Source organism: Pipistrellus kuhlii, unplaced genomic scaffold (assembly GCF_014108245.1).
Source record: "Pipistrellus kuhlii isolate mPipKuh1 unplaced genomic scaffold, mPipKuh1.p scaffold_m20_p_21, whole genome shotgun sequence".
NCBI classification, from domain to species: Eukaryota; Metazoa; Chordata; class Mammalia; order Chiroptera; family Vespertilionidae; genus Pipistrellus; species Pipistrellus kuhlii.
In genome coordinates, this window is record NW_023425520.1 from 8,637,070 (window position 1) to 8,663,904 (window position 26,835).

General features: G+C 47.3%; 1 protein-coding gene across 3 annotated transcripts in view; it reads right to left on the minus strand.

Moving 5' to 3' along the window:
- The window catches only part of ADAMTS2 (ADAM metallopeptidase with thrombospondin type 1 motif 2), a 226,253-nt gene that overhangs the window by 60,397 nt on the left and 139,021 nt on the right, over positions 1–26,835 (minus strand). For all 3 annotated transcript variants that reach the window (XM_036450135.2, XM_036450136.2, XM_036450138.2), the window contains exons 5-6: positions 19,043–19,126; positions 4,959–5,115 (exon numbers count right to left, since the gene is read on the minus strand). In XM_036450135.2, coding sequence (XP_036306028.1) covers positions 4,959–5,115; positions 19,043–19,126 — 241 coding nt within the window. The remainder of the gene's footprint in view (positions 1–4,958; positions 5,116–19,042; positions 19,127–26,835) is intronic.

The window sequence follows — 26,835 nt, forward strand, 5'->3', positions numbered from 1 at the left end:
TATGAGTTCCCTATAAATTTTGGAGATTAGGCCCTTGTTCTCCCATGTAGTGGACTTTCTTGTTGTTTTGTTGATGGTTTCTTTTGCTGTGCAGAAGCTTTTTATTTTGATGTAGTCCCATTTGTTTATTTTCTTCTTAGTTTCTATTGCCCTAGGAGCTGTATTGATAAAGATGTTGCTATGACATATGTCTGATATTTTGCTGCCTATGGATTCTCCTAAGATTTTTATGGTTTCTCATCTTACATTTAAGTTCTTTATCCATTTTGAGTTTATTTTTGTGTATGGTGTAAGTTGGTGGTCTAGTTTCATTTTTTTTCATATATCTGTCCCATTTTCCCAACACCGTTTATTGAAGAGACTGTCTTGATTCTCTTGTATGCTCTTGCTTCCTTTGTCAAGTATTAATTGAGCATGATGGCTTGGGTCAATTTCTGGGTTCTCTGTCCTGTTCCATTGGTCTATATGTCTGTTCTTGTGCCAGTACAAGGCAGTTTTGAGAACAGTGGCTTTGTAATAAAGCTTAATGGGGATTGCATTGAATCTATAGATTACTTTGAGTAGTATGGACATTTTAATGATATTAATTCTACCAATCCATGAACAAGGTATATTCTTCCATTTGTTTATGTCTTTCCCTCTCTCTCTCTCTCTCTCTCTCTCTCTCTCTCTCTCTCTCTCTCTCTCTCTCTCTCTCTCTCTTTAATGCCCTGTAATTTTCTGAGTACAAGTCTTTTACCTCCTTAGTTTATTCCTAGGTAAGAGCTAAAATATCCACAAATATGATGACTGTATAAAGTCAGCTTAATTTTCCCTCCAATTTGGATAGTCAATTGACCCACATCATTTGTTAAAAGACCATCATTCTCCTCTACCTTGCAGTGCCACCTTTGCAATAAAGCAAATGTTTGTGCCTAAGTTCAACTCTCGCCTGTGTTCTGTTCTAATGAAATGTCTGTCAATCCTTGCATCAAACTTATACTCTAACTATTTTGTTCTTATAAGTATTGAGTACTTTGACCATCTTCTTCAATTATTCTTGGCCCACTGCATTTCTGTATGAACATAAGAATCAACTTTTCAATACCCCCAAGATATCTTGCTGGAATTGAACAAGCAGTATCAACCTATAGAGCAACTTGGAGAAATTGGTATCTGTACATTAGTGAGTCTCCCCATCCATAAGCATTGTATACCCCTTTATTGGTTTAATCTCTTATAATATCTGTCAACATGTCTTATAGTTTTCTGGTCTAGGTCTTGGACATTTTTTCTTAAGACATAATCCTAGGTATTTGCTGCTTTTTATTCTATTGTAAGTGGCACTAACTTTTTATTTGTTTGTTGTTAGAATACAGAAATTCAATTGATTTTTGTATAGTGACATGATATAAAAATTACTTAATTTTAATAATTTATTTGTATATTCTTTTGGATTTTCTATTCACACAAGTCTATCATTTTCAAATGAGAGTCTGTGATTTTTTTTTCTTTCTGACTGATATTTTTATTTTTTCATTGTCTTATTTCACTGCCTTGGACCTCCACTTTAAAAAAAAATATATTTTATTGATTTTTTACAGAGAGGAAGGGAGAGGAATAGAGCTAGAAACATCGATGAGAGAGAAACATCGACCAGCTGCCTCCTGCACATCCCCTACCGGGGATGTGCCCGCAACCAATGTATATGCCCTTGACCAGAATCGAACCTGGGACCCTTCAGTCTGCAGATCGACGCTCTACCACTGAGCCAAACCGGCTTCGGCTGGACCTCCACTATTGATAGATCATCCCTTTCTCCAACTGACGTAAACTCCACCTGCAGCTGGACATTCCTGTACATTGAACCACCAATCAGCACCTGCCAAATACCCTGTGCCCCTGATTCCTAAGTCCCTAGGTCCCTGATCATACGTTTTACATGAAACCACCAATCAGCATGTGCTGAGTGCCCTAAGCCCGGTCCCCTCTCTTCCCTCTCCTTAAAAGGTGCCTGCACCCCGGCCCTCTCTCTCTTCCTTTGGGAAGGCAGCCAGCAGAGGTACTCTCCTTCAATAAAGCCTGTCTTTCCCCTGTCTTTCCCCGCCGCCCCCTTCTGTTTCATCTTTCAACTACAACACTGAAGAAAAGTGGTGATAGGAGGCATTCTTGACCTTTCTCAATCTAGGAGAAATGCTTTCAACATGTCACCATTGTATATGACACTTATTATAGTGTTGTTGTTTTTTTTTTTGGGGGGGGAGGGAGGATATCCATTACCACATTAAGAAAGTTCTTCTAGTCCTAATTCAATGGGATATTTGATCATAAGTGGATCTTTATTTTTGTCAAATACTTTTTTCTGGATCAATTGAATGATGATATAAGTTTTTTTCCTTTATTCTGTTAATGTGATAAATTACAATGATTGATTTTCAAATGTTAAACCAACATTACATTTCTAGCATACACTGAAATTTATTGTGACATAAAATCTTTTTAAAAATATAGCACCAAATTAGATTTGCTAATATTTTGTTTGAGATTTTGTATCTAGATTCATGAGAGAGACTGGCCTATACTTTTGTTCTTATAATGTCCTTAGATTTTGGTTTCAATGTTTAGCAGGCCTCCTAGAAATTGGAAAAATGTACCTTATTTTTTCATTGTGGGGGAGTTTGTATATGATTGGTATGATTCTTTGTTAGAACTTACAAAGAATTCTTGGGTCAAGCTATCAAATTCAGGAGTTAACATCCTTAATTGACATGAGTATTCATATTTTCTATTTTTTTATATTTTGTTTTGTCAAGTAATTTGTACATTTTATCTAAATTGATAAATTTATTGATACAAAGTTGTTCAAAATACCTTCTCATTATCTCATTACCTTTTTAAAGTAAAATTTATAATGATGTCCTTTTAGTAAATTTGAATTTTTTTCTTTTTAAAAAATTAGTATTGATAAGGGTTCTTATATTTTAATTCATGTTTTTCAAAGAAGCAAATTTTGGTTTTATTTATTTTCTCTATTGCACTATTGTTTTTTATTTTTATTTTTATTTTATTTTATTTTTACATATTTTAATGATTTTTTTTTGCCCCCCTCCCTCCCTCCCCATAGTTTTATGTCCATTGGTTGTACTTATATGCATGTATACAAGTCCTTCGGTTGATCTATTATCTCCCCCAGATCCTCCTCCCCTCCCCGCTGTAATTTGACAATCTGCTTGTTGCTTTACTGTCTCTATATCTATCTTTTGGTTCATCAGTTTATAATGCTCTTTATTATCCACAAATGAGTGAGGTCATGTGGTGTTTCTCTTTCATTGATTGGCTTATTTCACTCAGCATGATGTTCTCCAATTCCATCCAGGTTGCTGCAAATGATGAGAATTCCTTCTTCTTTATGGCAGCATAGTATTCCATTGTGTAGATGTACCATAGTTTTTGGATCCAATCATCTGCTGACGGGCACCTAGGCTGTTTCCAAATTCTGGCTATTGTAGATTGTGCTGCTATGAACATAGGGGTGCATATATCCTTTCTGATTGGTGTTTCTAGTTTCTTGGGATATATTCCTATGAGTGGGATTACTGGGTCAAATGGGAGTTCCATTTTCAGTTTTTTGAGGAAACTCCACACTGTTCTCCACAGTGGTTGCACCAGTCTGCATTCCCACCAGCATGCACTATTGTTTTTTAATTTTAACTCTTATCTTTATAATTTCCTTCCTTCTGTATTTATAGAGTTATCTTGATTCTTTTTTATTTCTTGATATAGCTATTTCTATGATTAATTTCTTCAGCCTTTTTCTTCTAATAAATTCCTTAAGGCTACAAATATAAATCTAATAATTGAGTTAGTTACATCCACAAGTTTTCATGTCAGATTGTCATTACCATTCAGTTAAAAATATATTCTAATTTCTACTATTACTTTTTCTTTGAACCATGAATTATTTATGAGTATATTATTTAATTTCCAGACATACATACATTTTCTTTCTTTTTTAAAAAAAGTATATTTTATTGATTTTTTACAGAGAGGAAGAGAGAGGGATAGAGAGACAGAAACATAGATGAGAGAGAACCATCGATCAGCTGCCTCCTGCACACCCCCTACTGGGGATGTGCCTGCAACCAAGGTACATGCCCTTGACCGGAATTGAACCTGGGACCCTTGAGTCTGCAGGCCGATGCTCTATCCACTGAGCCAAACCGGTTTCGGCCATACATACATTTTCAAGTTATCTTTCTTTTCCAGTCTTGTCAAGGAATATATTCTGTGTGATTTTGATCTTTTGCATTTTGTTGAGACTGCCCTATGACCCAGCCTAGCCTGTTTGGGTCTGTTTTCATGTGTGCTCATAAAGATTGGGTATTCTCAAGTAATTTGGTGCAGTATTCTATATATATCAACTAGGTCCACTTTTTAAATTCAAATCTTCTCTATCCTTAGTAATTTTCCTATCTGTTGTCTTTTCTATTTCTAAGTAAAATACAGTAAAATCTTTGACTATGATGGTAGACTTGTCAATTTCTTCTTTTAGATGTCAGTTCTACATAGTTTGAATTTTAAAGTAAAATCTGTAAAATTTTAATGGTTGAAATCTTATTCAAATTTGTTTTTATTTTATTTTTTTTCAATGGGGGCAACCAACAACTCTGAAACTCAGCCTGAGATCCTATCTGATACATGTCTCAGATGCCAGCCCTAGACTGCCCACTTCACCACCTCTGATCTTCACTGTTTGCCCTGGGCACAAGGTTTCCTGGGGGAAATAGCAGAGGCCCTGATGGCTTTTGAGAGCCGGGACTCATCAGCCCTGACCCACGCTCTTCCAGGGCTGAAGTGGTCACAGCACGCCTGCCCTGACCCCCTTCCCTGGCCTGGGCCAAGGCTTCCAGGACCCCTGTAGGGCCAGTGGCTCATACTCAGCCCCCTTCCTTTCTGAACTCTTGTAGGAGCAAGCTCACCTTGCATGCCTGAAGGCCCAAAGTCTTGCCGTGTGAGGAAGATAGCGTGATCATGGTATTCATCGTGGTCTGTGTCCGGCTTCTGCTGGAGGTAAGCCCACCGGCAGACATTCTCCAGGCTTTGAGAAGGGTTCCCGATCTCAATAAGGCTCATGGACTGCAGGGAAGGAGAGACAGAAGAGGGGTTAGTGTCTTGTGGACTAGCTGGGGGTCTGAGCAATGTTGAAATTGATGTTGACAGACCCCATCCATTGGGGGCCTGGTCCAGGTGGCAGAGCGGCCCCTGCCCAGTCTTCTCAGGACTTGGTTCCATCTTGGCTCCCCAGCAAGTTTCCACACAAAGTTACTGTGCAGTTTGCAGGTGAGATGTGTTTTCAGGGCCTCAAATAGGTCCATTCAGCCCACCCCATTTACAGAGCTCCCTGCATTCGACCAGGCCTTGGACAGGAGGCAAATGCCATTTGGACTGCACCCTGAAGAACTCACAAGTTGGGAAGCGTTCAGGGTTGGAAGGGGGAGGGGAATGGAGCAGGAAAAGGAATTCCAACGTGGTGTGCCAGTCCAGAGAAGGGGAGAGACCCTGTGTTTGCAGACATTTACAGAAAATGACACATTAGAGGGGAAATCTACAGCAGATTACAGCAAAGGGGCCCCATAAAGAACAGGGGCACAGAGCCTATTCCCTTAGGAGCCACGGAGAAGAGCATCACATGCCCTTTATGTGGTGCCCACGGCTAGCCACACTCTGCACAGTGGCATTGCCATTCAGGCTTCACAGTCAGCCTGAGAAGAGGAAGCTGAGGCTGGGAGAGGTCAAGTAACTTCCCTCAGGTCACACAGCTAGAAAGCAGAGTGGAGATCCCAACCCATGAAGCCTAGACTGCTTCCCTGGGAAACAGGCAGCACGGCCACTCAGAAGGGAGGCTGCTGCAGGCAGCATGCTGCCCGTTCTGTCTCCGGCATTTCCGCTTCTGCTTTCACCACACACTCGTGTCACCACAGTGCTTCCCGCCAAGATAAGAGTCCTGGGCATGACTTTTCCTCTTCTTTTTAAAAAAGAATTTGTTTATTGATTTGAGAGAGAGAGAGAGAGAGAGAGAGAGAGAGAGAGAGAGAGAGAGAGAGAGAGAGAGAGACATTGGCTTGTTGTTTCACTTATTTATGCATTCATTGGTTGCTTCTTATATATGTGCTGGCCATATAGCAAACCCTTGGCGTCCTGGGACAAAGCTCTAACCAACTGAACCATTTGACCAGGGCTGCTTCATCCCTCTTTATTTTATTTTATTTTATTTTATTTTATTTTATTTTATTTAAAAAATACATTTTTTTTTTTTTTTTTTTACAGAGAGGAAAGGAGAGGGATAGAGAGCTAGAAACATCGATGAGAGAGAAACATCGATCAGCTGCCTCCTGCACACTCCCCACTGGGGATGTGCCCGCAACCAAGGTACATGCCCTTGACCAGAATTGGACTTGGGACCCTTGAGTCCACAGGCTGACACTCTATCCACTGAGCCAAACTGGTTAGGGCTCATCCCTCTTTAAATACATCTGTCTGTAAAGTTTCTTTTCCCTCATGAATATATCCATCAAGCATAGCCACACATCTCTCCTTGTGTGGGTGAGGTATAGGTTGTTGCGGGTAAGCCAGGATGTTTCACAGAAGAAAGAATAATCCCAGGCCAGAGAAGGGCTGGTCATTGCCAGGAGTCTCATGTGTTATCTAAGACAGTGACTTACAAGATGGCAGAACAGCTCCCAGGCCCCATGCACAGAGCCAAATGCGCTGGGAGATGAGACTGTTATAAAAAGCTATACTGGGTCCTAGTAAAGTAAGTCACAGACCGGAATGGGGTCTATGCAGGAGGCATGGGGGGAGAACCGAAAACTCGCAGGGTAGGTGTGGGCTCTGCAGTGCCAAGGGGCACAGTCATGGGGTGGTCTTTTTGGGCCCAGCTTGCTCGCTCAGGAGGAGCTTGGAAGTATTTTGTGGAGTCCTCCCACTTCTCAGGAAGCAGCTCAGGAGTGATCAGTCCAGGGGCTCTGCCCACCCCTCCTCAGAGCCTCCTGAGACTCAAGCTAGGTCAGTGGAGCAGAGGTTCCAAAGGCTCCAGCCACTTTGCCTCGTTGGTGGCAGCCCCAAAACAAAACCCAGGAGCTCCTGCCTCCTGCAGCCCAGGCCCTCCCTTTCTTTGAACTACTTGTCCCACCTCCTGATCTCACACGCCTCAAAGGCTCCCCATAGAGGTATCGAGAGTCAGGGGGCAGCGGGCAGGCCTGGGGCCTAGGAGGGAGGTCTAAACTACTTGGGTCACTTGGGCTGTGGTGCCCCCACCTGACCTTCTATTCTTCCGTGACCTGCTGGCACCCATGCAGCCCTCAGATGGGCACCCTCTCTGGGCTACCTCAGGTCATGCCATTCGATGCCCTTGCCAGGTATCACAGCATCTGAGCAGTGGCTCTTCTCTGAGCCAGGATAGGAGACTCATCTATTTCTCCTTCAGAAATGACAGGGAGAGGCCGAGGGGTCTGCTTGTGGCGGCTGCACTTCTTGCTGCCCAAAGGCCTGTCTTCTGGCCGCCTGCTCCTCTCTATCCTACATGGGCTCTAGGAAAGCTTCTCTGTGAGACTGAGCCCATTCCCATTTGTGTTGGGCTGGGGACCAGGTGTGAGCTCAGCAAGGGGGTGGCCTAGGGATCATTATGGAACTCACAGACCACCAGCCCTCCCCCAGAGGGAGCCAAGGCACAGCTGTCCAGTGGATGGGATGTCTGCATCCTGGGCTGGGTGGTGGCTGCGAGGTCCTGTACAAGGCCCCTGTGAGCTGATTCCCGGGCTCCAAGTTTCCATGCACCATCTATTTAAACCACATGTGTCAAACACAAGGCCCGCGGGCCAAATCCATCCCGCCAGGCCTTGCAATGTGGCCCGCACCGCGCTGTCATCACTGCACTCCGCTGCGTTTCCATCACAGTGACAGTTTATGACTGTTCAGTAAACCATTCGGCCCGCGATTTAGGCTGGATTTTAGATTTTGGCCCCTTCTCTGATTGAGTTCGACATCCCTAATAAACCATACAACTGCCCTGATATATAGGTGCTGCCGTTTTCCTGTCTTCAGGATGAGGAACCACGTCTCAGACAATTGAAGTAACTAGCCCCAGTCCAACCACTAGAAAGGGGTAGAGGTGGGCACGGGAGAGGCAGGGCAGCCCTGAGGCGGTCACAAGGTGGCGCTGCTGCCTAAGATTGCAGGGCCAGCTGGGCTGGCAGCGGAGGCCCTGGCTTGGGCTGCAGCTCTGAGCCTGGTTAGCACCCAGCAGCGGGGACTTCAGAAGCTGGAGACAGTCTCTGGGGTCCCGCACTGGAAAAGTCAACGAAGACCCGCCCTAAATGCTCTCCGACATTTCCATTGTTTGCTCCAGACTGAGCTGAGTTATTTCAGCTCTTCCCTCCTTCAGTCCAGGAGATGGAGACAAACCTGCAGTCTCCGCCCCCACCTGCTCCAGGCCAGGGACAGCTCTGCCTAAGGGTCCCTAAGCCCGTTCAGCATTCACCAGGGCACCCGCAGGTGACAAGTGGGGCTCATCTGGGTAGCATGAGAGCCCTGGGATGTGACTTGCTCATCTCTTATCTGCTTCATGTTCTTAGACAAGTTACCTCACTGTCCTGAGCTTCCCGTCTGAAAAATGGGTACAACCCGTGCAGAGGCAGGAGTATAGTGGCTTCTGACCATAACCGTCAATGCCTACAAATGTTCCTTGTCCTGTCACTGTCATGACAATGATGATAAAGATGGAGGTGTGACTATAGTCCCTGGGGGACCCAGTGTACCCAAAGGGGTTGCCTGAAGCTTTGGGGGCTCATGCCCTAGATGGTTGGCTTCAGTCTGCCAAAGCCTTTTAACTGCCCTGGCCCTACTCTCCAAAATACACAGGAAATGAGACAGCTTGCCCAGAGCCCAGGCCTGCTAAGGGGCACGGCTCACCGAGTTCAGGAAAGCAGAGCACACTACCCCACCTCTGCATTGCTGGCAGCTGGGCCAGGACCTCTCTGCTGGGGGGACTATCCTTTGCACTCTAGGGTGTGAAATAGCATTCCAGCCTCTACCTATCTGATGCCATTAGCATTCCCCTTGGGGGGTAGCAAAGCTGCCCTCTGTGGAGAGCACTAGCATGCAGGAACTGTTTTTTTTTTTTTTTTTTTTAAATATATATATTTTATTGATTTTTTTACAGACAGGAAGGGAAAGGGATAGAGGGCTAGAAACATCAATGAGAAAGAAACATCCACCAGCTGCCTCCTGCACACCCCCTACCGGGGATGTGCTCGCAACCAAGGTACATGCCCTTGACTGGAATCGAACCTGGGACCCTTCAGTACGCAGACTGATGCTCTACCCATTGAGCCAAACCGGTTTCGGCTTCATGCAGGAACTCTTGAGGGGAACAAGGCACAAGCAGCCTGGAGCTCACTCTCCCCAGCCTTTGGAGTAACCATGTCTGACCCCTCCTTCCCAGAGCCAAGTGGCTTGCTAGTGGGTGACTCTGGCAGGTCCTTGTGCCTCTTGGTGCCAGAGTCTCACTGTCAGGTGGGCCGGATGATGTCCCATAGAGCTGCTGTGTTGGGAAATGAAGTCACCTAAGGGGTGACAGACAGGGCCTTCCCCCAAGGGGGCACTGCAGACAGCAACTCACATGAGCCTCCTCCTCGTTGCTGTAGTTGCTAGTATGTGCTTGTCTTCCTGGGGACACTAAGGCTCAGTGGTGGTAGATAACCTGCTGAAGGATCAACATGGGCAGAATTCACATTGCATCCCTGACGAGGCAGCATGGGCTCCCCTAAGGCTGGGGGTCTTCTCCCTGCAGCTCCAGCCTCGGGGAGCTCAGATATCAAGTGACACCAGAAGGTGAGCTCTTCATTTCTCGGCCGGGACTCCATGTCACTAGGGCATGTTCTAGAAACCCTCCTTCCCCAGGGCTGGGAGCCTATTGCCAGAGACAGCCAAGCACAGGGGTCTCAGCAAGAGCCTTCCCAGTCTTAGCCACAGCTGGCCTCCCAGAGTAGGGTACAGGGCAACATGCCCTCATCCTTCTCTGCACGCTGACAGGTCCAGCTCACCATGGACTGGCACGACCAGGGGCTGGCCACCAGCAGGTTGGGGGCTGGACCCAGACTCTGGGGAGAACTGGGGGCTATCCTGGGGTTGCTCTGAAATCCTATACTACCCCTCACACAGGTAAAGAAGCAGAGGTCCAGAGCAGGCGGATGGTAGCCAGAACACACAGTATGAGGACAGTGCACTGATCCCTTGGGCACTGCGGCTCTGGGCATGCTGAATCCTCACCCCCAGAACTCTCTTCTCTTGCCTTCCACCAAGAGACTTGGAATTTTCCCAGCCTTTCCTCTCCAATGCTGAAACATTCCTACAAGTGTTCGTCTTGACCTGGCTTTCATGGCAGGAAACCTGTTGTTCTTCTCGGATTGTCCCCAAGCCTCTAGTCCCATTTGCTTTGATTCTCATCATCCTAGGAAATATTTAGACTGAGAACAGTTCAGTACTTTGGTGACTTCTCAAAAAAAAAAAAAAATCAATTGAAAAGCAGTTGCTATGCAACCCTCAAGTGTGGCTGTTCTGCTCCCTGGCTGATGGCATAGTGTATAAAATAAGCTTATGTTTTTCTTCTTCTGCTGTTTTTTTAATTTTATTATTTTTTTAAGGAAATGAAGAAAAACGTTGTTTTAGGAAAAACTTGAGAGAATGCATAAGCTTCTCATAAGCTGGAAGACAAACATGTCTTAGACAAAAGTGCTACCACTTGTATCCCCACTGGAGCCAGAGCGGGTGGGGTGAGTGGGGACTGGGCTGGGGAGAGGCCTGGGGGAGATGGTCTGTTTCTGGTACGAACTGGAATGAATTACAGGATGGTCTGAACACCTGGGTCACTTTCTGCTCCAAGTCTGGGTCTCAGCCTCACAGCATGGGCCTTGGGAGGATGCAGAGCAGGCACCTCTCCTCACTGGGGTCCTGGCTACAGTCTCCTTGGATTTGCCAAGTTTAAATGCTCCCAGGATGGAGGCATCTCCTCTGAACAGAAAACATCTTCACAGTCCTCCATTGCTGTGCCTCCAGCCCCTCAGAGCCCGGCTGGGCTGCACCTGCCTGGGTGACCCGCTCCATCCGGGTCACCCTCACCAGCTCTGTTTCCTTCCTGGTGCCTACTCTGTGTACTCGTGACTTCACAAGGCCTTGTGCTCTACTCCTGGGGAGCAGGTGGGTCTTAAGATCAGTCTGGATGGGCCTGGACCAGCTGCTTGGGACACATCTCCTTCTACTTTCCAGGACATGGGTTTCTCAGAGACACAGGGCCTTGCCTGGGTGCTGTGCAATGTGGAGTCTGTGGCTGGTGGACACAAACTGTTACAGCCCACAGCAGTACATTTAGAAATGAGAAACATTTCTACCAATTTGATGGAGTGGCTTTATGGAATTTAATAATAAAAAGTCAAGGCTGGTTTTTCTTTTTGCAGACTCCTAACTCTAGTATCCTCTGTTCACACTTCTGCAGCCTGTCTCCTTAAGGAAACTGACTCACACCCAGGACTTCACCTCTCTTTCACAATCCAGTGACTCTGCAAAGGAGAACAGAGCATCAGTCTGGCCCTGAACATTCTGGAATCCCCTGGGACAAAGAGGCCTGATGGGTGTCAGACTTCCCCAGGGACCTACCACGGCCTCATGGGGCCTGGCATGGGCCATGGGCTTCCAGGGGAAGGTGGGCAGAGCAGGGAGTGAACTTTGCTACAAGAGATCGGTCACCTGGCTGGATCCCCAGGGCTGGCAGAGAGGCCAGCAGCACGATGTCCCTTCTGGCCAGGTTGAGGAGACCAGGGATGACATGGGGCTGGCATGCCCACAGTCTGGTACATCTTCTGTTCTGATTCCCCCGAGGCCATCTGCCTGGGGTGCAGTGGGCCCTGTCTGGATTTAGTTCTGGAAGCATGCATCTAACCCGTTTTCCCTTCCAGTCTCCTCACCATCATGGATTTCCAAATCTCTCCCAGAGGGAAGACAGAGAGGTGAGGAGGACATTAGTCCCTTTCTTCCCAGTCAGTTCTCACGGATCTGGTCCTGCTCTCACTGAAGCTATCCCATTTTCCAAGTGCCCTTGGCCACCTGTCTGCTGGCTGTGGGCTCCAGGCAGCCCTGTGGTTGTGCAGGTCCCCATACTGTCCCCAACTCTGAGGGGAGTAGGCTGTAGTGTGACAAAACCGTTCATGCTCACTCCTCTTCTCCCCACTCTCTACAGGTAACTTGGGGCAGGGTACCAATGGGGCCCACGAAAAGCACAACCCTTCCCCTTGAAGAGCACATCCGCGCAGTACCATAGCCATGGCTGTGAGAGATGTGCCTGCACACCTGGGTGATGCGGCCTCATTGATCAAATGTTCCCAGGCATGCAGGTGCCAGAGTCTTCAGGCTGGGACACAGGAAAGGTGAGACGGTGCCTACTGGGCAGAAGAACCCCTCCCCATCTGTTCCCAAACTTCCACAGAGATGAGGTGCCAGGAGTAAGCATGAAGTCCCTTCTGTGTCCTCCTTCAAGTGAGGAGGACAAATGTTGGCCATGACAGAGCCAGTGGCCTGCCACTGGAGACCCTCTTCTGGTGCTGTCATTCAGTTAAAAAGCATTACTTGAACTCCACCATTTAAAAAATATATATTTTTAATGTAAACTATTTTTCATAATTAAAAATACACTGTTTTGTTATAAAAGAAACATGCTTACCATGATAAATTATGGAAAGTAAATAAAGAACAAATAAGAAATTAAAAATCAATGGCCTACTGTTTTATTTTATTCCAGTCCCTCTATAAATATATTTGTACGTAAACTTAAGATCACACTGTAATGTGTATCCTTTTTTTTATTTAAAAACAACAACAACACAACAATAGCCATGAACAAACTCATTTGCCATATGCTGTAACCCTTTCCCAGGGCCCTTTAACATATTTTGAAATGGGACCAAGAGGCCACCTACACTCCCACAGATGCACTGTACTGACCTAACTTTTCAAGCCGAGTAAGAGCCAATCTGGATCATAGACTCCACCATAGACCAACTTGGATCATTTCCAATTGTTTATACTTTATTTTTACTTTCTCAAAATATATTTTTATTGATTTCAGAGAGCAAGGAAGGTGGAGAGAGATAGAAACATCAATGATGAGAGAGAATCATTGATCGGCTGCTTCCTGCATGTCTCCCACTGGGGGATCAAGCCCACCATCCCAGCATGTGCCCTTGACTGGAATCGAACCTGGGACCCTTCAGTCCGCAGGCTGACGCTCTATCTACTGAGCCAAACCAACTAGGGCCCAGTTGTTTATACTTTACCATCAATCAACGTGACTACTGATTTGGTGCTAAAACTCAACCACAGCTCTGATAACTGCTTTGGGATAGAGGCAGAGAAATGAATGAAATGATGAAGGACCTTGGAGGACAGTGATGAATATTGCTATCACAGTTCCTTCTAGAAATGTGTACACATTTATCCTGAGGCCAAAGAGCATACTGCCTCATTCACCAAACAGCTTCTTAATCTTAACACAGTTAACACTTTTCAAATGGTCAATTGTCTTATTTCCTTGATTAGTAGTAAAGTTAAGTATTTTTCCCTTTTAAGGCCACTTGTATTTTTTTCTTCTGCTACCTGTTTATTTCCATTGCCAGCTTTGTTTTCCTATAATATAGAAGAGCTTTTCATATAGTAAGATATTTTCACCAAATTGCAAATATTTTTCCTCCTTAAGTTTGTCTTTCCATTGTGTTTTTTGACAGAAGTTGTATATTTTAAGTACTTAAATATAGCTATCTTCCCTTTAAAATTCCCATTTATGCTTAAGAAGCCATTGATAACCAATACTTCTTTCTTGGTTTGTATGATTTAAATAGTTGTTGTTTTTCTTAGCCTATATTTATATGACATATTTAATTCACTATATATGAACTTTATATTGATGATATATTTATTTATAAACCTTAACTGTACTACTTATATTTACCACACCTTTAGTTATTTATATGAGGGATGTTTTGAGAGCTATATATTTTATTCAATTGATCTGTTAATACTTATCCAAATACAGTATGCTTTTATTTAATTGTTTAAAATATTTTTATTGTCTAAAGTCTTACATATGTCTCCTATTCTCCCAATTGACCCCTCCCCGCAGCCATTCCCACCCCAGGCAAGCCCTCACAGTATGCTTTTAAATATTTTCACTTTACAAAGCTTTTGAAGTAAATCCCTTTTTATTTGATTGGCTTTCAAGGCTTTCTCAGCCATTCTTGACTGCTTCTAGATGAACCTTGGAATTATTTCATCAAATTTCCAATTATTAACCTGGAAAAAATCCACATCTCTATGTTGCCAGTCTTCCCGGAAGGAACAGCAGATGTCTCTTCCTTTACTTTTATTTTTTTCCCAGTCAACAATGTGCAACTTTCTTCCCAGGGGCCCTGTGTCTATCTTATTAGGTCAATCCTAGGTATTTTATATTTTATATTTTGGTAAAGGGAACTTTTCTTTCCCTATTATCCCTTCTACCAGGGCATTGTGGGCTCAGACAGAAATTACTAATTTTTGTATAATTGTGTTATATTTGGCCATGCCATGAAAATCCTTTATTAACTCTAAAAACTTTACATTGGATTCTTTTGGGTTTTTCAGGCACATAATTTATCAGCAAATAATTGTAATTTTACCTGCTCTTTTCCAACGTTGGTTTCATGTATTCTGACATTGTCTAGAATTTCTAGAACATCAGGAACAAAGTTATGTATCTCTTTATTGCTGCCAGTTTTACTGTGACTGCTTCAAGGACGGCGTTTCTCAAAGCAAGTTGTGTAGAAAGCTGATTAACTGAGAGAAAGGGTTCTGTTGAGAAATAGGTTTGAGAAACTGTGTGCTGATCCAGCTCTTGGAGCTTCACTGTGCACATTTCCATAGTGAAGTCTCTGAGGAATTTTGCTGTCAGGAATACCTGTTTTACTTTGTTTTGCAAACATTTTTTCAGACGTAAGCAATTGATCATGGAACCCCTCGATTTCCTGTGTTAATACCTGTGAACATCTTAAGAATGAGCTATGCAGACACTTTCAGAGACATTTGATTCTTTTTCTACCTTTAAACATGCTGTTTGTCATGTTCCCATCTGTTCCCATCTGTGCACAACCTCCCCTAATGGGCTTCCTAGTGACTAGTTTTCAGATTTTTAAAAAATCAAGAGATACCTTCTCATCTCCTATGGAGCATTCAGGCCCTTTGCTCTGCCGGTGCCTTCTGTGCCCAGGGCTTTCTCAGACTCCCCCAACTTGGCATGCTTCCCTGCACTGCTCCAATGCCTTCGAAAACCGCGCTCCCCTCTGACACAGGGCTGTGGACCCCTCTGTCAGCCTCTCCCAAGCCATCCCCACTGGACTCATCGGCTTCTTCCCCACACCCTGTTTCTCATGGTCTGCATCGCCATCTACCTGGTGGCCCAAGGCAGAGACTCAGAGCTTCTCCACTTTCATCCACTTAGCACCCACACTTTCCTGGTTTTCCCCTCAAGTTCTCTTTAATCTGCCCTCCTTTCTCCATCCCTGTGGCCATGGCCCCAGCACAGCCCTCCACAGTCCTCCCTTCAACGGTGCCCATACTCTCCTAAGCCATAGCCCCCCACCTGCCCATTCTGAACACAGGAGAAATGCATATAAGGGTACATATATTTTTACAAATTAGTGGTTTTTGTCTCCCCTCAGCCCCAACTTCCCCTGCCAATAAATACGCAGAAGTGGGATTGCTGAGTCATATAGTAATTCTATTTTTTAGTTTTTTGAGGAATTTCCCTCCTGTTTTCCACAGTGGTTGCACCAGTCTACAGTCCTACAGCAGTGCACAGGGGCTCCTTTTCTCCACATCCTCACCATACTATATTAAGTGAGATAAGTCAGACAGGGAAGGACAGTGTATGGAATATAAAAAACAACAAAAACCCAAACCAAACAAAAAGAGACTCACACAGAGACCAAAGGGAGATTACCAGAAGGGAGATGTTAAAATAGCGAGGCTTTGTTCAGTTGAGTGACCAATACTGTGAAGGACTCAGACACTTATCAAGCCGAATAAGAGCCAACACGATGCCAGCATGGTAAGCAAGGAGCCTTGCCCAATTCCCAGGTTCTCTTTTAAATCAACATGGGAGCCACCTGGGAAACACCATCTGCCACCGGTGCCCACACCAATGAATGCTTCTTCTTCCCTTTCTACTCCCAAGTGTCCCATTGTCTCCAATGTTAGAAAGAGACAGGGAGTGGATAGAACTGTGCCCATTCTAAAAGCCTGAGAATTCTTCAGACACAGGAGGGTCCTTGGGGAAGGGCCCCAGGCTGGGGCTGGAAGGGAAGAAAGGACCAGATCTGGGGAGAGGGAGGAACCGGGGGAAGAGGGAACGTGTTGATGGCTACTCCACTAGGGACAAGGGAGAGTCCAGAAGGACATTCCAAAGACCCCTGCCTGAGAATGGAGGCTGGGCGGGACTGCCAGGCATGGGCCTCCCCAGGCTTCCCTTCCCTGAGACCACAGTGTGTCTGGAATGCACGGCCATCAGCCTGCATACCAGGCCGAGTACCTCTCACAGCTCCCCTGGCCAGTCAGTTGGTGAAGGAAGGTGTGCACAACGCCCCCAACTAGTCCCTCTGGGCTTCATAGTGACCAGGTGGGAGAAGGGCCAGGTGGGGCTCTCCCAGAGCTGCCAGTCCCCACAGCTCCCGTGCTTCCTCTTCGGCCCACAGAAGCACCCAGGTGCAGGTTACATGGTAACACACCCGCTTAGCTTGGCTTCCTCTCTTTTGTTTCTAGGTTTGCCTTTTACAAGGCTTGTTTCGTGTTTGATTCTATCACTTCTTTCTGTTTCTAATTTATTGATATCTGATTTTTCTGAATGATGTCTTTGGTTTTGCTTTCTTTAGGTTGTGGTTTGGGTTGTTCACATGTGTTCAAACTAACCTCACATTCCTTCTCTCCTGTTCATCTTGGAAAGCACCTACGCAGCGGCCTGCGATCTGCAGTGCACTGTTCGCCTTCTTTCTCCAAATGCTCTCATTCTTCTTCCTAAGACCTGGTTTTGGTTTTCAAAGTAGTTGGATCTTCCATTTATGCACCCTTCTTCTTCCTCACTTTAGGGCACTGAGTCAGAGGCTGGGCAGTTTTTTGCTGTATAAAAGTTGCTGAATTTTTTTTTATGACATAAATGCTTTTTTAATTTTTAAGTGTTCCATGATCCCTCAAAAAGAAAGCACAGCTTCTTTCTGTACGGCAATGGTTCTCAACCTTTCTAATGCCTTGACCCTTTAATATAGTTCCTCATGTTGTGGTGACCCTCAACCATAAAATTATTTTCGTTGCTACTTCATAACTGTAATTTTGCTACTGTTAATGAATCATAATGTAAACATCTGTGTTTCCCGATGGTCTTAGGCTCTACAGCAGTGGTTCTAAACCTGTGGGTCTTGAAAGTGTAGGGCAAGGGAAAATTATATAACTACGAATTAAACTTAATTCATTATATCACTTGAAATTTTCATGCTTATTAAAATGTAATGCATTAAAGGTCCTGATAAGGCATGAGAGATGACTGCAGGTAGGTTTTCACCAATCTCCTTGTTTCGATGGATGCTCTGGCAGATTCTATGCTCTCCGTGTGTCTGTGGCTGGTGCCCTTGCTGTGGCTACTTCCCTCATTTTAGAGAAACATGCTTCCCAGGGTAAGGAGGGTGGGTTCCAGTGCCCTATTTCTGGATTTCACTGCCCCAAATGAGCCCTTCATTGACATTTTGATACTGCACACCTTGTAAGTTGTGTGCAGTGGAATTTTATTTTTTGAGGCAGAGACTGTTTTCAAGTGGAGGAGTTAACAACCCTTTACCCAATGACTACGCCTGAGGGGTTTGATCTTACCACAGTTTGATTTTTAGCACACTGAGTAAGGTTGGCTAGGGACTCCAGAATTCAGTTGCCAGAGTCAGAAGCCCAACTTCCCAGGAGTCCAATGCCTTTGGCCACTCGCCGTCACATCACTGTACTGCATTGAGCCTCAGTGTGCCTCTCTGTGAAATGGGGACCACCACAGCTCCCCCCCCCCCCCATCTGTCCTGGCCTTGGGTTAATGTATAGAAAGTGCTTCTAAGCTGCCTGGTGCAGGCTCTTGCTCAGTCCCAGCTGGCAGGCACTACTGGCATTCTTTCCTCACATCTCTCCTTATCTTCCATCTCAGCTATCTGGGGCGGGCTCTCTCTTCCAATGCACAAAACATGAATAGACCAACGCATGTTGCTGGGAAAGGTAGATCCAAGTTTTACGTGAGAGGAGGTAGGGAGGGCAGGACAGCCCTGTTGGGCAGTATGAGAAGAGGAGGGCACATGTTGAAGATGTGGGCAGGCGTCAACATGAACGGTGTGTTAACTGTGTTCCTGATGCCCTGATATCTGGGGACTTGCAGACCAAGCAAGCAATCCAGAGTCCAGCCAAGCACCTCCTCCTCAGGGTCTCACTCTGGGCCACTATCCCTGGCCCCGATCAACCCAGGGTGAGGCACCACACAACTAGAAACAGCCCTAAACCTGCTGAAATGATCCACACGTCAATCCTGCTCCTACTTACCGTGCCTCACCCATTCCTTCCTGCAGAAACAAACCAGTGAAGGCTATCACCCATGTTTTCTCCTCTCTCATCTACCTCCGGATCGACCCAGGTGTTTCCCTCTGTGGCCCTGTGTGGCGGGATCTGTGGGCAATAAACCATCTTTTCCATGGCAGTCACCACACCAGAATAATAACAAAACCTACATCTGAAAATGAGGGGTGACAATGGGATGGCTCGCAAGCTCCTTGTGTCTTACAGAAAGTCCAGGGCAGCCAGGAGAGGCAGACTTGTTGGGCAGACATAGACACTTTTAGAGAAGCTTGTGTCTCACTGGGGGGCCCACCATCCCCCAGCACACGGGGCACTGGCCTGGGTGCTCACTCACCTTCCCGTAGCTGAGCAGGATGATCCGCACCAGGACCACATTGATGTGGGCCCCCAAGGACTCGTCATGGTAGATCTCATTGACCTGAAAGACAACCAGGGAGATGTCGACAGCAGGAATCTCAGGCCCAAGGACAAGTCCTGGCTTTGCAAATGACATCACCACCCACCAGCCCCCAGGCCAGAACATGTGAACCCCCCCCAGTTTACACCCCAGCATCACCTCAACCTTAAATCCAAACCTTCCTTCCTTCTGTGCCACCTGCCTTGCAGCCACCATCCCTACCTGGGTTGTGGCCACCCCCTCCTCAGTGCTCCCTCCTGCCAGCACGGGCATTCTCCACCTGGAGCCTGAACTTGGGCACAAGCCCCTCTATTTGCACTAGCCTCTAACTGCATGTGGCCTTCCCTTCAAGGGTGACCACAGGCTGCAAACTCCAGGGGCGTGGACAGTGCCAGGACTGTCACCAGTAGAAATCGCTCCACAGTGGCTGGTGCCGGTTATGAAGTTCTCCGTGTTCATCACTATTTGGAAGGGGGTCAGTGTAGACCACCCCCTGATCTTATTTAAGGCGTTGCTAAAGAACAAAGGAGCTTTATGGCCACAGTTAGCTAAATAGTAATAAGAAGGAAGAGAGCAAGGGAAGTCAGCCACTATTAAGAACAGTCAGCAGGGGACACGGAGCCTGTCAGCTTCACCAGGAAGCAGGGGATCCCAGCATTGCCCCCCAAGGATTATCACCCCCCTTTCCCTCTCCTGGTATTAGTACTGGATTGTCTGGGAAGCAAAAGGAGATAAGGACATTTGCAAGAGAAGTCAGAAGGGGCAGGGGGAGGAACCTGACCCAGAGGACTGTCAGTCTAACCTGGGAAAGGGCTCATTGACTTGGGGGTAGACCCATCAGAAGTCTGAGAAAGCTTGGGAAGTTGATTGGTTATTTTGAAAAAGCTCCTGCTTCTGTGAATATATACTCTCCGGTGAAGAATCTCTCTCTCTCCCTCCCTTCCTTCCTCTCACTCTTTACGACTGACACTTTGCCCCTTTCATTCGTTCTCTCCCTCCAGGAACATGCAACCATGCAGTTCTAGTGGCCACTTGGGACCCATAGAAGACTGTGCAGGCTCCGGAGGAACATGAAGCAGAAACACCGGCCTTTGCCTTGCTGAAGATGAGATTGGAGCAGAGGGGGATGGGATATTGAAAATCCAGTGGATGAAATGGGGCCACATGCTAGCCTGACTAGCTCAGGGAAGGCCTGCGTGGCAGCCTTGCAAACTCAGAGACCTAAAGTCACCACAAAGGATGGTCTGAAATTAAAACATTAACTAAAAGTAGTTTATGGTGTGTAGTCACATCCTAGGCTGGCATCTTCCCTGATAAAGGTCAGTCTTTACCTTTACTGAGCCTCTCTATTGCCTTTTTGCATCTATGATAACGTATCCTTGGAATGTCAAAGTCATTTTCCTCTTTCTAGAACCTTCAAAGCACAAGCACCGCTCTGCAGAGACCACCCATTCCCTCATTGTCACTGAGGGAACCGCTGACTGTTAACTATCCTGCACCCACCTAAATGAAAAAACATGTGTCTATAATTTTACTTTTTATCCAAGTCTAGGGGTTTTCCCACTTTGTTTTCTCCAAGGAATTTCATTTAACCCACTTACGTCTCCTCTTTTGATTGTATGTATAAACCAAGGTGCAAAACTGCCATTCTCCTGAGCATTATCTCAATCCGTCAAGGGTCTGTTTCCCAGCAATTGTGGGCAGTATGGCTCAAATAAACTTACAAAAATTCTTCGCAGGTTTGAATGTTTCTTCCATTAACACCAGGAAGGGGACTCCTTTGGTTTGCATCACCAATAAACCCAGCCACACCGCAATCACCTGTGCATGGATCCTTGCAACGCTTTTCTCGTGATCCGGGGAAGAGCCTGATTCCCACCACCACTTTCCCTGCTCTGTTTTGATACCAATGGCTCATATCATTGGCTTCCTTTGTATTTTATCACTGGTTTAAATACGTGTTTTATCTTTTGCACTCAAAAATATTATTCCAAGCAGGCACCCATGGGCTTCACCAGATGGCGCAAGAAAGGTGAGGGGACCCCACTCCCCACAGCACAGCGAGTACGGCCTTCTGAAAATGCTGGTCGGGTTATCCCAGGTTCAGAGCTGACAGAGCCTTCCTTCCCCTTGGTCCCACCCCACCCTCTCCATATTCTGCCTGAATTAGCCCCTCACTGCCACCTCTTGCTGGCCGAGCAAACCCTCTCCTCCTGGCAGCCCAACCTCTGGTCACTTGCTCCGGAAGGGCCTCCCCAGGTCTGATCTGCCCCTCAGCAAGCCCCCGTGTCCATGACTTCTCGAACTCTGTGTCCCCCGCAGCTGTGAGCGGCACAGGAACCTTTATTCCCCCTGCCCGACCCCAGCAGCACACAGCAGGTGCTCAGAACCCTGAAGGAGTCGATCCCCTCAGGCTGTCACCTGGCCGAACACCCCTCCCTGTGTGACGCCAAGCCCAGGGGCTGCTGATGGCGCTCTGTGAGGGCAGAGCCGCTCCCCGTCTGAGGCCAGCACTGTACTGGCTCTGAACCCCAACTTTTACAGCCTCTATCTGAACAATGACAATTGCTACCTGTAAGAGTAGAAAAACCCTTTGGGAAATCTGAGAGTTAACAAGGAAAATCAAATACTAGTGGATCAAATACTTTCCTTTAGGGAAAGGACAGCCGATAGACCTGCAGGAGACTATATGTCACCTGCACATGAGTCTGGAGAGGGTGGCTCGGTAGGTGGAGCCCCGGAGGCTCTGCCAACTCACCCACACTTTGCCATCACCTCTGTAAAACTGGGGTAAAAAGTCCCTCCCTCCCAGAGCTTCTGAGGACTACATTCCCACACCCGAGAGAAGAAATGATGGTGAAAATGGAAAACGGCTGTATTTGTCACTGCCGGTAGCTCATACTGCGCGGCAGGACTCCCGAGCTTCAGGGGCAGAGTGCACAGCCCTGAAACACAGACATCCTTGCCCAGCTTCGAGGGCCAAACTAGATATGAATTTCAGTTCACAGAAAGACAAGAGCTCTAAAAGCCAAGTCTTTTTTTTTTTTTTTAAGAGAGGAAGTGGTTTTTCTTCTTTAAAGCAGTTGCTTTATCCATCACCAGCAAAACTGGCCAATTTGGCTCCTGAAGTTAGACTGAGAGGCGTGGTGTAAAAATATAGAAGGCAGTGACACAGGGAGGTCTCTCTGCAGCTGGAGGGACAGGAAGGGGCAGGGGTAGGGAGAGGCCAGGATGACATAAAAACAGCCTTGATACTTGAAATGATAGGAGGAAGAGCTTGAACCCTGTCCCTGCCTGCTGCTGGAATCTGGGGGACGGGTTCAAATTTTGGGGTGGCTTCAGAGAGCAGAAATGAGTCATGAGCCACTTCAGCGGCAAGAAGCCTGCAAGGGCAGCCAAGCTCCCAGATATGTTTGGGGATCCAGAGACAGTGAGCAGGACAGCTGGGGGACACAGGTAGGCCTCAGAGAGAGCCCAGGCTGCTGGCCTGCAAGAGTGGAGGATAGACCTCCTTGGAGAGAGAGATAAACCCTGAGGTGTGAGGCCTGGAAGGCCACTGCTCAGAGCAGAGCATGCTGGGACAGATGTGTGCAGATGCAGGGCAACCGTGCCATGCACATACACCTGCTCAGAGGGAGGAGAGACAAGTGACGAACTCATAGGTTGAAACCCCAACCCCCAATGTAATGGTGTGAGGAAGTGAGGCCTTTGGGAGGTGACTAGGATTAAATGAGGCCATGAGTGGGGACACCTATGATGGGACTTCGGCAGTGAAAATGGGGCTCTTTCATGGGTTTGCAGGGAAAGCACTCCGGGAGAACCACGTCTAGGAGGTTGAGGCTTCGTGGGGAGACTTATTGTAGAAGCAAAATCAAATGACTGCCCCTGGGTTCCCAATGTCCCATCCCCGTCTGCCCGCCAGGGAAAAAGTCCAATCTTGTCTTCGTCAGCCCCATAAATAGGGCCAGTGCTCAGAGACTTTTGTGCCGTTTGTTCAGTGCATGTCTGTCCCCATTGGGCTTGCATAGTCTGCTTTCGGTTGTGAGCCCCCCATGGGGCCACAGGCCTCAGGCGGCTGCTAGGGCCTCATGGTGCTCTGCAGAAAGAACATGCTAATGAATGGGGCACACATGTATTGAGAAAGAGAGAGAGAGAGAGAGAGAGAGAGAGAGAGAGAGAGAGAGAGAGAGAGAGAGAGAGAGAGAGAATCATTCTTTATTAGGCTGATTATATCATCTCAGACCTGGGTAGGACCAGTCCCTTTTTAAAAATATCCAATCAACTTGCCAAGCTTTTGCAGGCTTGCACTGGGCCTTCCCTCTAACAAAGCCATTTCCCAGATCTTCCAAGGTTCTGCGTCCCTTGTCCAATTTGATCCCTTTCCCAGGCTAGACTGATAGGCCTTTATGGTCGTCATCTTGGTTTCTACGGTACCACACACATGCCTCATAGTAGAAGCACCTCCCCCTGTGCCATCTTGACTTCTACCGGGCATGTGTCCAGCAGAGGAATTTCTCCTGCTGTTTTTCCTTCCTTCCTTGGTAATCTGGGACATAGAGGTCCCCTGAGAAGTCTGTGAAGCTGTAGTTTCCTGGTGGAGCAAGCAGGGTCAGTATCCCACTTAGCTCTCCAGTTTATTAGGCTTAACACTGTCAGATTCCCTTTGCTTCCTTTCTTTATTAATATTTAATTACCTACGCTAACAGGATTAGTGCCATAAGAAGAGATGCTAGAAAGCTGTCTCTCTTCCTTTTTTTCCTCTCTTTCTGCAATGTCTGCAAGCCAGGAGAGAGCTCTCACCAGGAACTGAATTAGCTGGCTTCCAGCCTCCAAACTGTATGATGTAACTGGGGCTGGTTAAGCCATTCAGTCCCTGGTATTTTGTTACAGTGGTCAGAGCTGACTATGACAAGCACAGAGTGGAACCTTAATTTGTGATCTGAGTCATACCCCGAACAGCTTTTAAATGGGAAAAGCCTAAGCCATCTCCCATGGGCCGGGTTACACTTTTCTTTCTATCCTATGATGAGGACAGCATCAGTCATAAGAACTAAAGAAAGTTGCATTTCCCCCCATGTCTGAGCTTTAGTGTGTAAATGTCCATCCCTACCATATACATAACCCCCCCCCCCCCCCCAGCCCAATGACAGGCCTGTCCTAGGTTCTTAGTGGAAGTCTCAGACTTAAGCCTGGTGTCTCTCTCAGAGCCTATCCACTGGGGTCCAGAATGCATGGCCTGGCCTCCCCTTCTCCACAGTCTTTGGCAGGCAGAGAGCTGTTTGCCCTACTGCATGCCTGGCACAGTGTGACCATGGAGGATTCAGCAGTGAGCCAGCATGGCCCTCTGTCAGAAGGTGGAAAGGAAGACGTGAAAGTAACAAAACCAGCTCCAAGAGCATGATGACATTAATGAGGGCTACAAGGGAAAGGTGGGGAACAAGAAGGCATATTAATGGGGAATCTGCCCTGTGAGTGAGATTTGTGGGCCTTCTAGGGATGTGGCATTTTATCTCAGAGCTGAGAAATAAAAGAGTTAGCAAAGCAGGGATGGTGCTCCTGCCAGAGGGAGCAGTATGTGCAAATGTCCTGGGGTCAGAAGGAGTGAAAGTGTTGCTAACAGAGGGGAATAGTAGGGGGAGAGAGCCAGGAGAGAAGGTGGGAGAAGGCTCCTGAGGCCATTCAGAAGGTTTCCAACTCTACCCAAGGAGCAATGGACAATACCAGGGTCTGGACACTGCATTTTACAAAGATTACTCTGGCTCCTTTATGGAAAGCAGTTTGAAGTGCCCATTGCCACACTTGAGATGTAGGAGTGGGGGGTTAGATTTGGGATGAGTGGAGAGAAGGGACAGACATAGGAGTAACGTGGATTGGAATTGGGGGGGGGGGCACCTCCCCCACAGCCCTGTGATACTCAGGGTGCACTCAGCCCTGTCATCTCACTGAAAAAGCGAGGTAGTCCACCTTTGTTTTGCATGGAGTGGGGGAGGGAGAAAGGTCCTGGTGTTATTGCTCAGAGCCTCCCAGGAAATGAGGGGCTTGGGGCTCCCCATCCCCCTGACAGCTCTCTGAGGCCCATGCTCTGGCTGCACTTATCAGAATTAATCTGAGGTGAAAGTGAGGGCTCCTGCCCTGGTGTGCAGGATGAGGCTCTGAGCCCATGTTCACAATCCCTCTGGAAGACAGAAAGCCTGCTTTGTTATCTGGAAGGAATCCAAGGCTGAGTGTCTGAAACTACCTCATTTTATTAGTGACCTGGTGCACAAAATTTGTGCACATTAAAAGGAGATTAATTAGAGGAAATAATTTAATATTGCTATTTGCCCTTTCTGTATAATAGAAGTGTCAGAGATGAAAGAAAATTAGTATATGAAAATATTCCTCCTGTCAGAGTCTGGGGCACACCATGAGACTCAGAATCTATTCCCTGCCCACTCACATGCACCTCAAAATCGTGTAAGACCCAGACCCTGCTGGTTCCACCCCCCCAACCCCTCATTGGGCTAGATCCAGACTGGCCAGTCCCACCCTTGTCAAGCCCTGCTAGGCAGGGGGCATGGCCTGAGGTCCCCCAGCCCAGACCATGGTGGAGGGCATGCCTTGAGGTCTGCCATAAAGTCCTTTCAGGTGGGGGACACAGCCTGAGATCCCCTGTCAAGTCCTGCTGGGTGGGGGGAATGGCCTGAGGTCCCCCGTCAAGCCCCTCCAGACAGGGGGAGGGGGTGCAGTCTCAGGTCCCCCCACCCAGCATCAGGAGGGGGGCACAGCCTCAGGTTCCCCATCAAGCCCCACCAGCATGGGAGTGTGGCCTGAGGTCCCCTAGCCCAGCACCAGGATGGGAAGCACACCTTGAGGTTCCCTGTCAAGCCCTGCAGCATGAGGGATGCAGCCTAAGGTCCCCTAATAAGCCCCATGGGGGCAGGGGAGGGTGTAGCCTCAGGTCCCTGCTGATTGCTGGTTAAGGCTCCTTATGGGAATTTGGCCTCAGCTGTGTGCAGCCATCTTTGTGACGGAGTGATGGTCAATTAGCATATTCCCTCTTTATTAGATAGGATGCTCTCAACAGCCCTTCGAGGCCAGAGGCAGAGGTGGTCAACCCACCTGAGCGACGGAGAAGCTGAGGCTGGTCCCCACAGGGAGGGAGAAGATGCAGGGCTGGCCCTTATAGTTTCCAGACAGACCCTGCCCGTCAGGGCCTAGGATCCTCCCATTCTCTTGGCCCTGGCATCGAGCCTTAGGGTGGCCAGTCTCATCTCTTGTCCTTCTTGGACACTGGGCATGCCTGACCCTGACTCCTGACTCGGAGCAGGAGGTGACCAGAACCCCAGGAACCCCCTTGTTCAGTTTAAAGCTCCTGGGGGCAGAGACCCACATCCAGCTGGGGGTGGGGGCAAGGTCACCAGAGCCCAAGCAGTCAGGCTGCTGAGTGAGGGCCCATCCTGAGAGGCTCTGTCATTAGGGCTGCCCATCAGTTGCCAGTTCCCATCAGCTGAGCAGGGTGCCCTGACTCTGACCTTGGAGATGAACTGGGCCTCCTGGGCTGCTGAGGAGCTAGACAGGGCACATCCAGAGTGTCCAGCAGAAAGCTTGCGAGGCCAGACCCAGGTCAGGCTGGCAGCCACACCTGGTCTCAAGACCCCCTCAGCCCTGCCCATCCTGGTAGGACTGCATGGCAGGGCTCCTTTCATTGATTTCTGCCATAGGAAGCCTCTGCCTCTTCCACATGGGGA